Source organism: Dioscorea cayenensis, chromosome 16 (assembly GCF_009730915.1).
Source record: "Dioscorea cayenensis subsp. rotundata cultivar TDr96_F1 chromosome 16, TDr96_F1_v2_PseudoChromosome.rev07_lg8_w22 25.fasta, whole genome shotgun sequence".
In the NCBI taxonomy this organism is placed as follows: Eukaryota; Viridiplantae; Streptophyta; class Magnoliopsida; order Dioscoreales; family Dioscoreaceae; genus Dioscorea; species Dioscorea cayenensis.
Window position 1 is genome coordinate 1,820,363 of NC_052486.1, and position 14,473 is coordinate 1,834,835.

Here is a 14,473-nt window from a genome sequence, read left to right on the forward strand (position 1 = left end):
GAATTTTTATATATATTTTTCCTGTTAGTTGAGGCGGTTATTCTGCTTTCGTTTTGTTTTTCACTGTTGGTTTTGTATCATTTTTGTTACACTTACGTGGTTGGGTTTTTGTATGTTATCTTTTTAATTGAAGTGGTTTATCCGCTTTTTCATTTGAGTCTTTCAACTTTTTTTTTTAATATATATTGAATTAATTGAATTTCCTTTAATTCACAAATTATGTAAGATAAATAGTTTTTAAGTACATGATAATTTCATTTTTAATTAAATAATTATTTTATTTTAATTTTCATCTTCTAATATTTCAAACAAAAAAAAATTACTAATGGGGTAACCAAATGGCTAAGGATTCAATAGTATTTAGCTCCACTTTGAAAAACAAATGTGAGACATTAAAAGATTTTGAGTTTAAAACTAGTTAATAGGTCGCTGGTTATGTTTACAGACTCGCAATCCAAACAAACTAGACTCTTTTTATATGGCTGACCTGTATAGACGAGCACACCCCTGATGTATATAACACTTGTAGCTTCCATTTAAAAAAATATTAATTAATATGTATATATATATGTACACGTTTGGGAGATAAATATGATAGCCAACATCGCATAATGATAATATTGTAATATGTATCCCAAATTGAAATAAATTTTCTTCTTTGAAAAATTAACCATAAAATTATATTAAGAAAAGACAATTACAAAATCCCGAATGGGGACATGTACAACATATACAAAAGACAATTACAATGATCATACATATTTTCTTGAGAAGGAAGACGACAGTTTATTTAAGCTGTTTTTAATGAATATTTGTTAGATGGCCCATATGCTTCAAGCCCATATTTGTTTCAAAACATTTTCACTTTCAAAAGTTTTAATCACCTCGATTGCTCTCAGTTATGAGAATTTTCACCCACTTCTCTCGGATAATCATAGATGAGCAATCAAGCTATCATAAAAATGAAATCAAAACTGCAGTTCAATCCTCTGTCCATCATATTTTGTTGTGAAAATTGGCGACAACTTCGCTTTGGTTCATAGTTAACAGCAAGCCAAGGATGAACTCAAAACACAATATGCCTGCAAATTTCAATGTTCTTAATTACATCTTAGTCCTCCTCAATATATGTCTCCTTTGTTGATGAGCTACAATCCTTGCTTCCTCTTAGTCTTGATCATGTGCTTGAGCATAGGATTGATTCTCATCGGTGTGAATTGTAGCTAAGGAAATGCGCCGTCACTTACATAGTTGCAACATATATTATATCCACCAGTTAACCCTATTGCTCAATATCAAATAGAAATATCATTATTAACAGGTAATATTTTGATCAGCACATATATGAATAAAAAACATATATATATATATATATATATATCAAAGAGAAAAAACAGAGCTTCCTCAGACTAGTAGTAGTGTGTATATATATAGAAGAGAGACGCATGTTATTAACTCATAATAAACTGTCACGCATTATTGTTTAGGGAAAAAAAAAGTAAAGAAGGAACTCAAACTATTAAAGACCGGATGTGCTATCCTATCAATCTCCAAAGCTCATGGTGTGAATTAATTAAGCCGTAACAAGCATAAGGAGATCATCGAGTTTTAAGCTCACCTCACCATGTAAATTAAAGAAATCAGGAAGAAGAAAACCATTTCTTGATAACAAAGTCACATATATTTGTCATACAAGTATGTTTAGTCTAGTCACCTTCTCACATGTGGAAACCAATTGTATAGTGAACACATTTATATATCACAAATTTGAAGATATGAGAGGGGTGAGCAAAACCGGGTACTCGATCCGGTTTTTAAAACCGGATTGGGTTATACAAAACAAATCCATGGAGTAGATAAAAGTCAAATTTGGATCCGGATATCCGATATCCGATTCGGTTTAAGCGGGTACCGGTTTTCGGTACTCGGGTTTTAGATCGATAAAACTCGACCGATGTCCGAACCGAGTCGGGATCAGTCGAGTTTTTGTCGATCTGAAAACCCGAGTACCGAAAACCGGGTACCCAGTTTAAACCGGATCGGATATCGGATATCCGGATCCAAATTTGACTTTTATCTACTCCATGGATTTGTTTTGTATAACAACATTACATAAAAAAAAATATATGAAAAACTTACAACTTAACATTAAACTTTTATATTATTCTTCACACAATAAAAGTCATAACAAAAATAATAAAGAATTTTATGAAAGATTAGGCATTATCAAATAACTTGACGTCAAGCATCTCATCAATAATGATCATTAGTTGCTATGAGAGAAGAGGCAGAGGTAATAGCTATCAATGAATGGGAGGCAAGGATTTGAATCTTTTTAAAAACCTGTAGAATTTATATATATATATATATAACTTTTAAAGGGTTGAGATGAGGGATTTGGAATTTTTTTTGTCATTTTTACTTTTTAGACCATGTAAAATTTAAATATATATATATATATATATAATATAATAAAAATTAAAAACCGGATCGAATTCGGATACCCGATTTTTAATTTCTCCCGACCCGGTTTGCATCTAAAAAATTCAGATCGGGTACCCAACCCTTTTTTTCGGATCGGGTACCCAAAAAATTAGGGTTAAAAAATCGGATATCAGATCGGATCATCGGATCCGGATTTTTTTGCTCACCCCTAGTCATATGACTGCAAGTGATGAGCTTAATTTTAAATCAGACAATAGACTAAATAACTAATTCAAGATAGACTAGATACAATAGACTAAATAACTAATTCAAGATAGACTAGATAGATACCTGAAAGATTAAGGATGTGATGAGTCATATATATCAAGTCATACATGTCCACATTTCATTCCTTTGGTACTCTTAATTGTAATTCAAATTTCATCCTCCTATGTTTTTGTGCCACCAAAAAACATACATATCATTAAAAATCAGAATTATCAGATACACACACAAACACTATACGGCACTAGTCACATTATTGCAGAAAAAACACAGAAAGATAGCTGTGATATAAATTTATATATTAATATATATGTATAATGTATATAGAATAAAGGCATGCTCCACTCTGTTTTCTGACACATGTATTAATTCCTCCAGGAAAAACTCACATTAACTGTTTAGAGAAATAAGAATCAACTCCAAAAATAATGAGTTTCAACACAACTCACAGAAAAAAATTTTTAAAAAACAAAAGCCATGCCCTTCTTGAATGAATTCCTCAACAACAACAATCATCTCAAGTTGAAAGTTGAGTAATAATATAGTCACATATTTGCCATTAAAGAAATGTTTATCAACCAGCAAGCACATACATATGACAATTATAAAGGTATAAAAAATTTGTAGTGTTGAGCTTAGTTAATAATACTAGAATTAGTGATGCCATGAGGCACATATATACAAATCAGCCCTTGTACTTGTTCACATCTCATTCAACCATTTCGAGTTTATTTCATCTCAAGTTGAAAAACCAATTAATTTGAACCATCAAATTATTATACATGATCATGTCACACATTAATTTGCCTGTGAAAATCAATACAACAAACAGATGCATATCACAACTTATTCTAAAGATATGTAGATCCAGCTAACTAGCTTGTTATAATCTTACATTCTGTTAATAAAATAGATAAACAAATAAATAGTTAAAGACAAGTTGAATACATACTAGTACTGCATGTTAATATCTCATTCTTCTACGGTTTTTAAAGTCAAATTCAAAAAGAGATTTCATCTTCCCTAATCCTCAACTGCATAAACCATTAAATTAGATATAAAATTATTATATTTCTGATAAAGACATACACACTAATTATCAGAAAAAATAGAGAGATATTGAGCACAATTAATGAATACCAGTCATGTTTTCAAGGAAAGATTGGTTTCATAGGAATATAGTTCTTTGGTGTGTCACAAGACAGGGTACATGCTGGATGAACAACCAGTTTGAACACCATGGCCCTTTCAAACATCCCTCCAGTCTCTGGTGCTTGAGCACTGCACTCCAAATGCAAGAAGTAGTAATCGTTATGAAGCTTTTCAAGCTGTTTGAGAATATGTTTGACCACCATTCCTCCTATGAAATTAGTACAATGAACACACACATGTATCACAATTCTAAAGTCAGAACTAACTAGTGATGAGTTTAATTCCAAATAATGAAATAGATAGATAAATTAGAAATACAACGAACCATCCGAGTCATGCATATCCAGATCTTGTTAAATTTCAAGCTTTCAACCTAGTCCTCATCTGCATAAGCCACCACAAAAGGTAAATATCACAATTCTCATAAACAATAAAGGCACTTACGAGTTACAAAATATAGAGGACATGTTTTATGCATGAGTCATATACATACCAGCTGATGTCTTCATCATGGATTGTTTGGTACAAAAATTGTTCTTTGGTATACTTTAAATACATATTTCCATCCTCTGCAGAGGCTTCCAAGTGGGGTACATGCTGGAGGAAAACCCAACAGCAATGCCCTTTCAAACATCCTGCAATGATTGGGCGCTGCACTCCAACAACAAATGGAATTGATCATTATGAGGCTTTTTGCGTTGTTGGAGGAAAAAAATGAGCCACTTAGGGAGACTCTTGTTCTCTTTATCACTCATCTCCAAGCATTGAAGGGAATCAAGCTTCTCTACACACTCCAACAATGGGCAATCAATAACTTGCAATTCTTTCAAAGCAGGGAGATGAGATATTCTTGAAAGACTGTGAGCTCTAGTAATATACAATTCTCAGATGTGATTCAAGCCTCTTGGAAGATCTTTAAGCTTGGGGCAGTTGTCAATGGAAATACTTATGAGATGAGGGAAGAGCAATAACTTGCTAGATTCAAGATCATTGTCTTCCTCTCCATTGATCAGTGACCATTCCTCCCAATTAGTTATGTCCCAGAATAATAAGTACTCAAGTTGGGGAAGGCACTTCCTGCAAGTTTTCCATTGATGAGAAATTCAGCACCAATTGATACAATTGCAGTTGCTGCCTTGATCCTTAGATACTTGAGTTGGGGCAGTTGGCAAAGTTGGGGAAGCTGAGAACAATTGGAGCAATAAAATAGTTGCAAAGATCAAGTCACTTCTAGAAGAGCAGTATTTATGGAATTGGATGATATCCATTGTGGATATTTCCTTTTCAATTCGTAGATCATCAAGTCTTTGTGGAGGGCATAGCTCATCAAAGACTTGTACAATCTTGTCCATCTACTGTTACTGACTATCAGCATGTATATAACTAACTCAGAATAAAGTAATCGTAAAACATCATTAAGTAAAATCACTAAAGAAGGCAAGGACTTATTAAAAAACTGGCATGTTATTCAATCAAACCGTAAAATTAATCATGGTGTAAATTAAGCTGTTAACAAGTGCATGCAAGGATATCATCTAGTTTCAAGCTCAACTAACATTGAAAACTAGGTCTGTGAGCCAAAACGAAGGAAAGAAACCCCAGAAGCTTGTCATGCCTCGGTCTATAACTCTTACCTGTCATATCAAGTTCAAGTTGAAACCAGGTGATTTGAGCAATCAAATTATTATACACTTAGAGCCATGATCAAAACATCCTCTGCTTATCAGAGTTTGTTGTGAAAATTGGCAGCTTCGCTTTGGCTCACAGACCTACAATGAGTTCAAACTCAATAAGTTTGCAATGGTCCCAATATATGTGTCGCCTTCTTTGTTGATGAGCTACAATCTTTGTCTTTGATCATGTACTTGAGCATAGGATTTATATTCATCAAATTGTGGCCAAGGAAATGCGTCATTCCTCACGTAGTTGCACATATATCATATCCAACGGTTGACTCTGAAGTTCAATATCAAATAGGCATTTCATTATTAAAGGGCAATATTTCAATTGGTATACACTTGAATAAGACGGATATCTATAAGGTCTGTAACATTAAGTATCAAGTATTAAAAAACAGAGCTTCCTCAGAGCAGTAGTATGTATATATATATATAGAATAAAGACAAAATCTATGTTTTTAACTCGAGTCACATTATTGTTCAGAAAACTAAAGAAACTTATTATTAAACAAGTGTCCTGCTATTCTACCAATCTCCAAAACTCATGATGTGAATTATTTAAGCTGTAACAAGGACAAGGAAATCATCGAGTTTCAAGCTCAACTCACAGTGTAAAATAAATCGGGTAAACCATTTCTTCATTACAAAATTCACATACTTGGCATACAAATAGGTTTATGCACCTTCCCTCCAATTGCACAGTGAACACATACATACATATATCACAGTTCTGAAGAAAGATTAAACAAACTAAATACTTGAGGATAAAACACATGCACATGCGCAGAGAAAAGAAGACAGAGATAGCTCTGACAGTACTGTAGAAAAGAAAACAGCACTCCCACCCTAAATTTCATCAAAGACTTGATTTGTATACAAAGAAAGATAGCTCCTCATGTATCATGCTCCACCCTATTTTCTAACATGTATATTAATTCCCCCGAAAAAAGCTCCTGCACATTAATTGTTCAGAAAATTAAGCAAAGAAGGAAATCAACTCAATAAGGAGAGCATAACTCACAGAAAATTTAAAAAACCAAAGCCATGCCTCGCTCCAATGGACATGAACTCCACCATAATAACCATCACCTCAAGCTGAAAGTTGAGTCATAATAAAGTCAAATCTTTGCCACTAAAAACATGTTTATCAACCATTCCTCCTGTGAAAACACACACTTATCACAGTTCTAAAGATATAACAAGTTTATTTTCTTGAGCTTAATTAAAAATACTAATAAAGTTAAAGATGCAATATACAGATATCATGACTAATTAATGCTTACCGTTCATATCTTCAAGAAATCATTGGTTTTAGAGGAACATAGTCCTTTTATGTGCTTCACGTACATGCTTCTGTTCTCTGTATCAGCTACAAGACAGGCTACTTACTGGAGGAACAAGTTACAACCAGTGTGAATGCCCTTTCAAACATCCCCCCTATGCTTGAGACTGCACTCCAAATGCAAAAAGAAGCAATTGTCATGAGGCTGGTGACGAGTTTAGTTCCAAATCATCAAGTAGATAGATATATAAATAATTCAAAAACAGATTTTATACATGGAAGACTAAAGATGCAGTAAGTCATATATACCAGTTATACAGGTCCATGTCTCATTCTTCAGTGGTCTACGTAAAATTCAAGTATTCATCCCCCTCTTCATTTGGAGTGCCACTACTACAAGACATACATATCATAATTAGCTAGGCACTTTCAATATATATCTAGAAGAAGAAGAATGGGAAGGGAAAAAGAAGAAGAAGAAGAATCAAGATATATCATGACTAATGCAAACCAGTCATGTCTTCAACAAGGTTGGTTTCATAAGAAAATGGTTCCTTTGTGCATTTCAAGCACATGCTTCTGTCCTATTTATAGGTGATGAAGCAGGGAATTTGTTCGAGGAAAGACCAACATGGGCTCCCTTTGAAACATCCCTTCAGTGTTAGTGCAGAGCACTTGAAATTAAAATGAGAGTGACTGCCTTGGGGATTCTCATGGTGTTAGAGGAAAGTGATGAGCCACTCAGAGAGACTAATGTTGTTCTCTCAATGATCAATATATCAGCTTCAACCTCTGTAGAGACTCGAGCTTCTAGATGCACTCCAGCATTGGACAATTAACAACATCCAGAAATCTCAAGGTAGGGAGGTCAAATATCATTGAAACACTTTGAACACTCCCAATCTTCAATGTTGATATGACTTAAGCCTCCTGGATAGGCATGTTACACAATAATAGGCATTTAAGGACCATATATTCGTCCCAGTTAGCCAAGCTGGAGACGCATTTAAGAACTTCGGCAAGCTTGTTCATCTCTTGTTGTTGACTATGCCCTTTATAGTTGGGCATAGAAAATACTGATGCAACTTTGTTGACTTTCTCCAGCTTATCGATTTTGAAGCTAAGCAAGCTTTTTAAGTGCCAGTAACTCTTCCGAGTTGCATCCCTCTCCTTCCTGCGCATCTTTGTTAATAACATCTTAATCCAGTTAGATTATTGAGATGTTCCAACTTACCTATTCCTTTAATATCACAGTTCAAAGGAGTGTCTTCCAGAAGGATGTGCAAACATTCACAACCTCCCACCACCCTGTTGAATATCAAATGAACTCTTTTATTATTAGAATTCAACATGTTAGAAACATGAATCAAACATCAAAAATCAAAATTACCAGATATAGCTTAAAGGTTATGTAGTCACATTACATGCAAAAACCCAGAAATCCCTCCCAAAGCTTTGTCGGAGTAGTATACATCAAGAGAAAGATCCCCATCATGCTCCACTATACTTTCTGATACGTATATTTATGATTGAAAGAACCTTTTGAAAATATTCAGAAAAAAAAATCAAATAAGGAAGTCAATTCAAGAAGTGACATGAAAAGCACCTTGAACTTCTCATGCAGTGCTCTTGATGCATCATTTTGTTGTTAATGGTTGAAAGCAGAGGACAATGGTTACTTCTAGTAAGCTGCAACAAGTACAAGGAGAGTTTCAGTTCAAGTCACAAACAAAATTAAAGAGAGTGAGGAGAAGGAGGAAGAACTCAAAACATAAAACATTTGAATCCCTTTGTTGTATCTTTAATCGCTCATGCCTGTCTTGTGAGATTAGAGATCACTCTCAAACAGTTTTGCAGTGCATTCATCAGGTCATTCCCATGCAAATATGCTTACCTATCTTTTCTGGACCTTCTGTGAAAATTAAAGCAAATCTCAGTTGATAAGAATTCAATATGCTTGCCTGTTTTCATGTTCTCACATCCAATAACACTTCCACATATGAATCATTTCATTTTTGAGCTAGAATCCTGGCTTCAAGGCCAGTTCACTAGTCAATTGATTCTGAAGGAACTGGAAGAGTGTGAATAGATAAAGTTGGAGAATGAATCAATATCATGAGCGTGAACTGTATCTGATGGATTACGTCATTGCTTGCCCACCATATCCACATAGAACCTGTTGAATATCAATAAGGAATTCTATTATTAATACTACTATTTTGGTATACATGAATCAAAAGCAGAATTACAAAATACACTATAAAGGTTCGGTCACATTTACTTTAATTAGAGAAAACAGACTCCCAATTCAGAGCTGCACAAAGAATTAAAGACACATCTTAGCAGGCTCCATTGTATTTTTAGACATTCTACTGGAATCCCACTCCCAAATATTTGCATAAATAGATATACAAAACTCAGAAGAAACTCTCATGTAATCTTCAGAAAACTACGTAAAGAAGGAAACCAATTATTGAACAAATGTCATGCTATTCTATCAATCCCGATTACTAATGATGAAAATAAATTAAGCTGTAAAAAGTACAAGGAGATCATATAGTTTCAAGCTCAACTCACGTTGAAAATAAAAGAAAGCATGGTAAGGGAGGAGGCCAAAGCATAGCAGCATGCTCCTTGTACTCCTGCAGGAACGGGGGAATTCATGGCCCACATAAACATGATAAGGAATCAAAATCAAACAAGGAAACAATCTCTATCAAAGAAATAAATATGGCATGGAATAAGAAAAATCATTACAACCAATTGATTGAAAATCATGATAGCTAATTGAATGCTGATTGAATTCATGGAATTGATGTATCAATTTATGATTCAATGCAGTGTGTTGCTATTTATGTTATCCATGTATAAATATGTATACACCTCCTGTTCTCAATGAGAAATACAAGAAAAGCCTTTGAGTTTATTTTTTCATGGTATCAAGATACTTGAAAACTCGCAAGCAAAAACGATCCAGTTCCTCCATTCCCCTTCATTAGTTGAGCGCTATGGAATAACCCAGACTCACAATTCAGTCTTTTCATCAATGTGCAAGTTTAGTATCAATCAAACTAGGCTCATTCCACTACTTCCTTATTTGGAGAACACAAATCCTATCATCTATCAGGAGAAAGATACCATACCAGTCATTCTACTTGTCCACATCTCATTCAACTACTTCAAGCTTATTTCATCTCAAGTTGAATAACCAAGTAATTTGAACCATCAAATTATTATAAACTCAAGTCGCGATCAAGCCACATATTAATTTGCTGAGAAAATCAATGCAACAAACACGTGCACATCACAATTCATTCAAAAGATGTGTAGAACCAGCAAACTAGCTTTGTGATAAGTTTACTTTTTATTAATAACATAAACAAATAAATAAATAAATAAATAAATAGTTACAGACAAATTGAATACATACCGGTAATGCATGTTCACATCTCATTCTTAGATGTTCTAAGTCGAATTCAAATAAAAGATTTCATCCTCTTAATCTCCACTGTCATAAACCATTAATTGGACATAAAATTATTATATTTCTGATAAACAGATAGCCACTAATTATCACAAAATATGATGATATCATGAGTAATTTATGCATACCATGTCTTCAAGGAAAAGATTGGTTTCCATAGAAATATTGTTCTTTGATGCATTTCAAATTAAAACATGCTTTTGTCCTCTGTATAGAATAAAAGGAGGGGTACTTGCTTGAGGAACAATGAGTGTGAGCGTCCCCTTTCAAACATCCCTCTAGTCTTTTCATGCTGTTGGAGAAAAGAGATGAGCCAATCAAAGAGATGATTGTTCATTTGATCATCATGAGCCTTTTGACGATGTTGAATATGTTTACTCACCACTCCTGTCAAAATTAGTAAAGTGAACTCACATATGTATCACAATTCTAAAGAAAGAATTAGCTAGTGATTAGTTTAATTAATTCCTAATCATCAAATAGATAGATAAATAAATAAATCAAACCAGACTGCAAAAAATAAGAAACATGCAGGATTAGAGATGCAGCGAACCTTACCAATCATGACGCCTACATCTCATGAAACTTCAAGATTTCATCCTAGTTCTCATCTGCATTATAAGCCACCATAAGAGGTAAACAACATAATTCTTGTAAACAATACAGAGGCGAGATTTCATGAGTCATATACATACCAGTTGTGTCTTCATCAATGTTGGTTTGGTAGGAAAATGGTTCCTTGGTGTACTTAAAATACATGCTTTCATTCTCTGCATAGGCTTCCAAGCGTGGAACTTGCTGGAGGAAACACCAATAGGGACGCCCTTTCAAACATCCCTTCAATGCTTGGGCAGTAAACCTCAAACGCAAATGGAATCGATTGTTGTGATGCTTTTCGTGTTGTTGGAGGAAAGAGATAAGCCATTTAGGGAGACGATCATCCCTTTCATCAGTTATCTTCAAGCTCTGCAAAGACTCCAGCTTTTCAACACAGTCCAACATTGGGCAATCGATGACTCGCAATTCTCTCAAGGTAGGTAGATCAAAGACCCTTGAAAGACTGTGAGCTCTTGTAATATACAATTCTTGCACATGATTCAAGCCTCGTGGAAGAGCTTTTAGCTTGGGGCAGCCACAAATGACAATTCTGCGGAGACAGGGGAAGTGTATTTGCTTGCTAGAGTCAATCTCGTTGTCTTCCTCTCCACTGCTCCCAATTAGTCATTTCCAAGAGTATTAAGTATTCAAGCTTAGGGAAGGCACTGGCTGCAAGTTTTCCATTGCCGAGAAATTCACTGCCGATTGATATAACTGAAGTTGCCCCCCGGATCTTTAGATACTTGAGTTGGGGCAGTTGGCCAAGTTGGGGAAGCTGAGGGCAGTTAGAGCAATGAATAAGTTCCAAATAAGTCAGTTCTGGAAGAGTTGAACTGATGGAATTGGATGACATCCACTGTGGATATCTCTCACCAAAATAGTAATGAATTTGTAGATCATCAAGGCATGGTGGAGGGCATAGCTCATCAAAGACTTGTATGATCCTGTCCATCTTTTGTTGATTACATATACCACTGTCGGGTGTGCAACGAAGTACAGCAGTTTTGAGGCGAGGCTTGTTTAAAAGCACTGAAGTGCATTTACTTGCTTTCTCTAACTTGTCTATTACAAGATTACTAAGATTTTTAAGCATTTGTAGATCTTTTATGTTGCACCCCTCTCCATTGTCACCATTAGCTTCTTCAGCAATAAATCCTGTCAGATAATTAAGATGTTCTAACTTCTTTATTCCCTTTGGCACATAATTCACAGGAGTTCCGGCAAGATTGAGTCTCCTTAAATTGCATAACCTAGTTATGCTTCTCGGAAGGATGCGCAGAGACTTACAATCACCAAGTAACAAGAACTGCAAGTTGATGAGATTTCCCAAAGAATCCGGTAGTTTGCATATTCTTGTATGCCGCAAATCAAGAAGCCTTAAGTGCACTAAATCCCCGATATTGTCGGGGATATTCTCAATTCCGTCTCCATTGAGCAACAATATACGCAATTGCTTAAAGCTTCCAATCATTTGCGTGTCCAAACTTGGAAGGGTCCATAACCGTAGATTTCTAAGATAATCAAGATGTGGAATGCTCACACTATCCCTCTTACTTGAAATTGTCAAACGGCGTAATTTTATCGTAGAACCGTTGCTTTGTGATGCTTGAGGATCTCTTGAAAGACATTCACCACCTGTTAAAAATATAGCAAGGGCTCGCAATAAATCATGCATTGTGCATGTAAACATATTAACCCAAAACGGATTAGGTTGTAAAAAACTACTTCTAATCAGATCCATGTAATAACCTTTCGCGATATCCTCCATTGATGCATCTCCATTTGGTTCTATGAAACCTTCTGCAATCCACTCACAGACAAGATTTTCATAACACAACTCACGATCACGATGGTTGAGGGAGCAATAAAGGAAACAATGTTTTAGTGCTGAAGGTAAGGCTTCATAGCTTAAGTACAGCGCTCCCTGGAGCTCTTCTGGAAGTCCTGTAATAGTCCAAGCATTACTGTTAAGTACATTCTCCCATTCTATTTTATTTTGGTCTTTTGTTATAAGAACGCCCGCAATGGCTTTTATTTGGATCGGAAGACCATCACATTTCTCAACAATCTTCATCCCTATATCCTTCATTCTTTGAATCTCACCCTCATCATTATTTGTGAAAACTTTCTTGCATAGCAAGTCCCAACCAAAATTCAAAGGTAGTTTGTTGACATTGTGGATATAAATTGCGCCCATTTTTATAGCATTGTTCCTGTCTCTTGTCGTAACCACAACCCTGCATTTTGTTGTTGTTCTTTTAACTGGATTTTTGATTAAATTAATCCATACATCTGCATCCCAAACATCATCCAAAACCAAAAATAAGCTCTTCCCATGTAAAACATCACAAAGTATTTTTTGTAATTCTGCGGTTGTTGTTGCCTCTCCACAAGTACCTCCAACATTTCTTATGAGTTCCTTCAGCAAGTCAGTCCTTGATGTGTAAAATTTTGAAACACAAATCCATGAATGCAACACAAAATCATCATTTATCTTGGAATCATTATATATCAATTGCGCTAGAGTAGTTTTACCGATACCCCCCATGCCAACAATCGCAAAAAGGCGGCATTTCTGTTGATGCTGAGAGACTAATAATTCAACAAGGCTGTTAGTAGCATCTTTAATATTCCAACCCACAATATCAGATTCTGGTAAGAAGGAACTCTGGCGATAAGAAGCTTCATTCATGACATATGCATCATCACTACTTGATTTAGAAAAAATCAGGAAATTAAACTTATCCTTATCCTCAGATATCTCAGTTAATCTATCATTCAGACTTTTAATTTTATCAGCAATCTCATACCGAAATGGTACACTGCGCACACAAGAGAGCATAGGAAAGTTACAGCAGCGTACCCGTGTGGAAGCCGTAGTACTTGACTCAGCCGGAGAATTATGATCATCTTGCAAGAGCCCCATACCCTGTATCATGCAAAGATCAATGATGTCTTCAGCGTCATACATCACATCTTTCAGCTCATCGACCCATAATTTGACAGCCTCGTCTCCTCTCAGCATCTTTGAGTACACATGTGATCCTCTTCATCCTTCTCTGAAGCTTTTGGAGTTCATCCTTGATGCCTAAAACCATGATGGCCTTCTCTTCAATGGCATTTCCAAGCTTCTCCACCAGTTTTCCTGCAAACGCATCCACTATCATCGCCATTGTATGTAATGCCTCACAACTCTCTCAACGCCTCACAAGAAAGATTATGATGGGTGGTATGAATGGATAACAAAGCATATATATATATATATATATAGATATATAGAGTGAACGTACCAGTGAAGTTCAATAATAATTTCTTTGGGCGTGGGTCACACTTGCCCAATTATTTCTTGGGATGGCAGGGCACTGGCCAATAACATCAATCCTTGTTTACTACTTTTACTTACCACATATTTGAAGCCAAAGGAAGTGACAGGACATGTCCAGTTTCAAGCTCAACTCACATTATAAATTAAAGAAAGCATCAAGGAGGAGAGAAACCAAAGCATACCATGCGTCCGTACTCTTTCACATCAGCTCAAGTTGAAATAGACTAATTTGAATTCTCAAATTA

General features: G+C 35.3%; 1 protein-coding gene and 1 long non-coding RNA gene across 9 annotated transcripts; both read right to left on the reverse strand.

Annotated features, from left to right (window-relative positions):
- Positions 1–3,790: 3,790 nt before the first annotated feature.
- Positions 3,791–8,507, reverse strand: LOC120278950. 7 transcript variants are annotated; one of them, XR_005541805.1, is made up of 9 exons: positions 8,429–8,507; positions 8,213–8,332; positions 8,057–8,130; positions 7,334–7,996; positions 7,132–7,215; positions 6,824–6,989; positions 4,355–6,700; positions 4,187–4,245; positions 3,791–4,069 (listed from the first exon to the last, which is right to left on the reverse strand). It is a non-coding gene; the product is annotated as an uncharacterized LOC120278950 (long non-coding RNA). The 7 variants fall into 7 exon arrangements; XR_005541801.1 differs by having other exon boundaries at positions 3,795–4,069; positions 4,355–5,817; positions 6,562–6,700; positions 7,334–8,130; XR_005541802.1 differs by having other exon boundaries at positions 3,795–4,069; positions 4,355–5,044; positions 5,496–6,700; positions 7,334–8,130.
- A 20-nt stretch (positions 8,508–8,527) lies between these two features.
- On the reverse strand, positions 8,528–14,115 carry LOC120278947 (putative disease resistance protein RGA3). 2 transcript variants are annotated; one of them, XM_039285710.1, is made up of 6 exons: positions 11,002–14,115; positions 10,865–10,917; positions 10,435–10,693; positions 10,253–10,330; positions 9,400–9,464; positions 8,528–8,998 (listed from the first exon to the last, which is right to left on the reverse strand). In XM_039285710.1, the coding sequence occupies exon 1, from the start codon at positions 13,926–13,928 to the stop codon at positions 11,490–11,492; it is 2,439 nt and encodes an 812-aa protein (XP_039141644.1). In that variant the 5' UTR covers positions 13,929–14,115; the 3' UTR covers positions 8,528–8,998; positions 9,400–9,464; positions 10,253–10,330; positions 10,435–10,693; positions 10,865–10,917; positions 11,002–11,489. The 2 variants fall into 2 exon arrangements, with proteins under 2 accessions (XP_039141644.1, XP_039141645.1); XM_039285711.1 differs by having other exon boundaries at positions 10,860–10,917.
- Between the last annotated feature and the right edge of the window lie 358 nt (positions 14,116–14,473).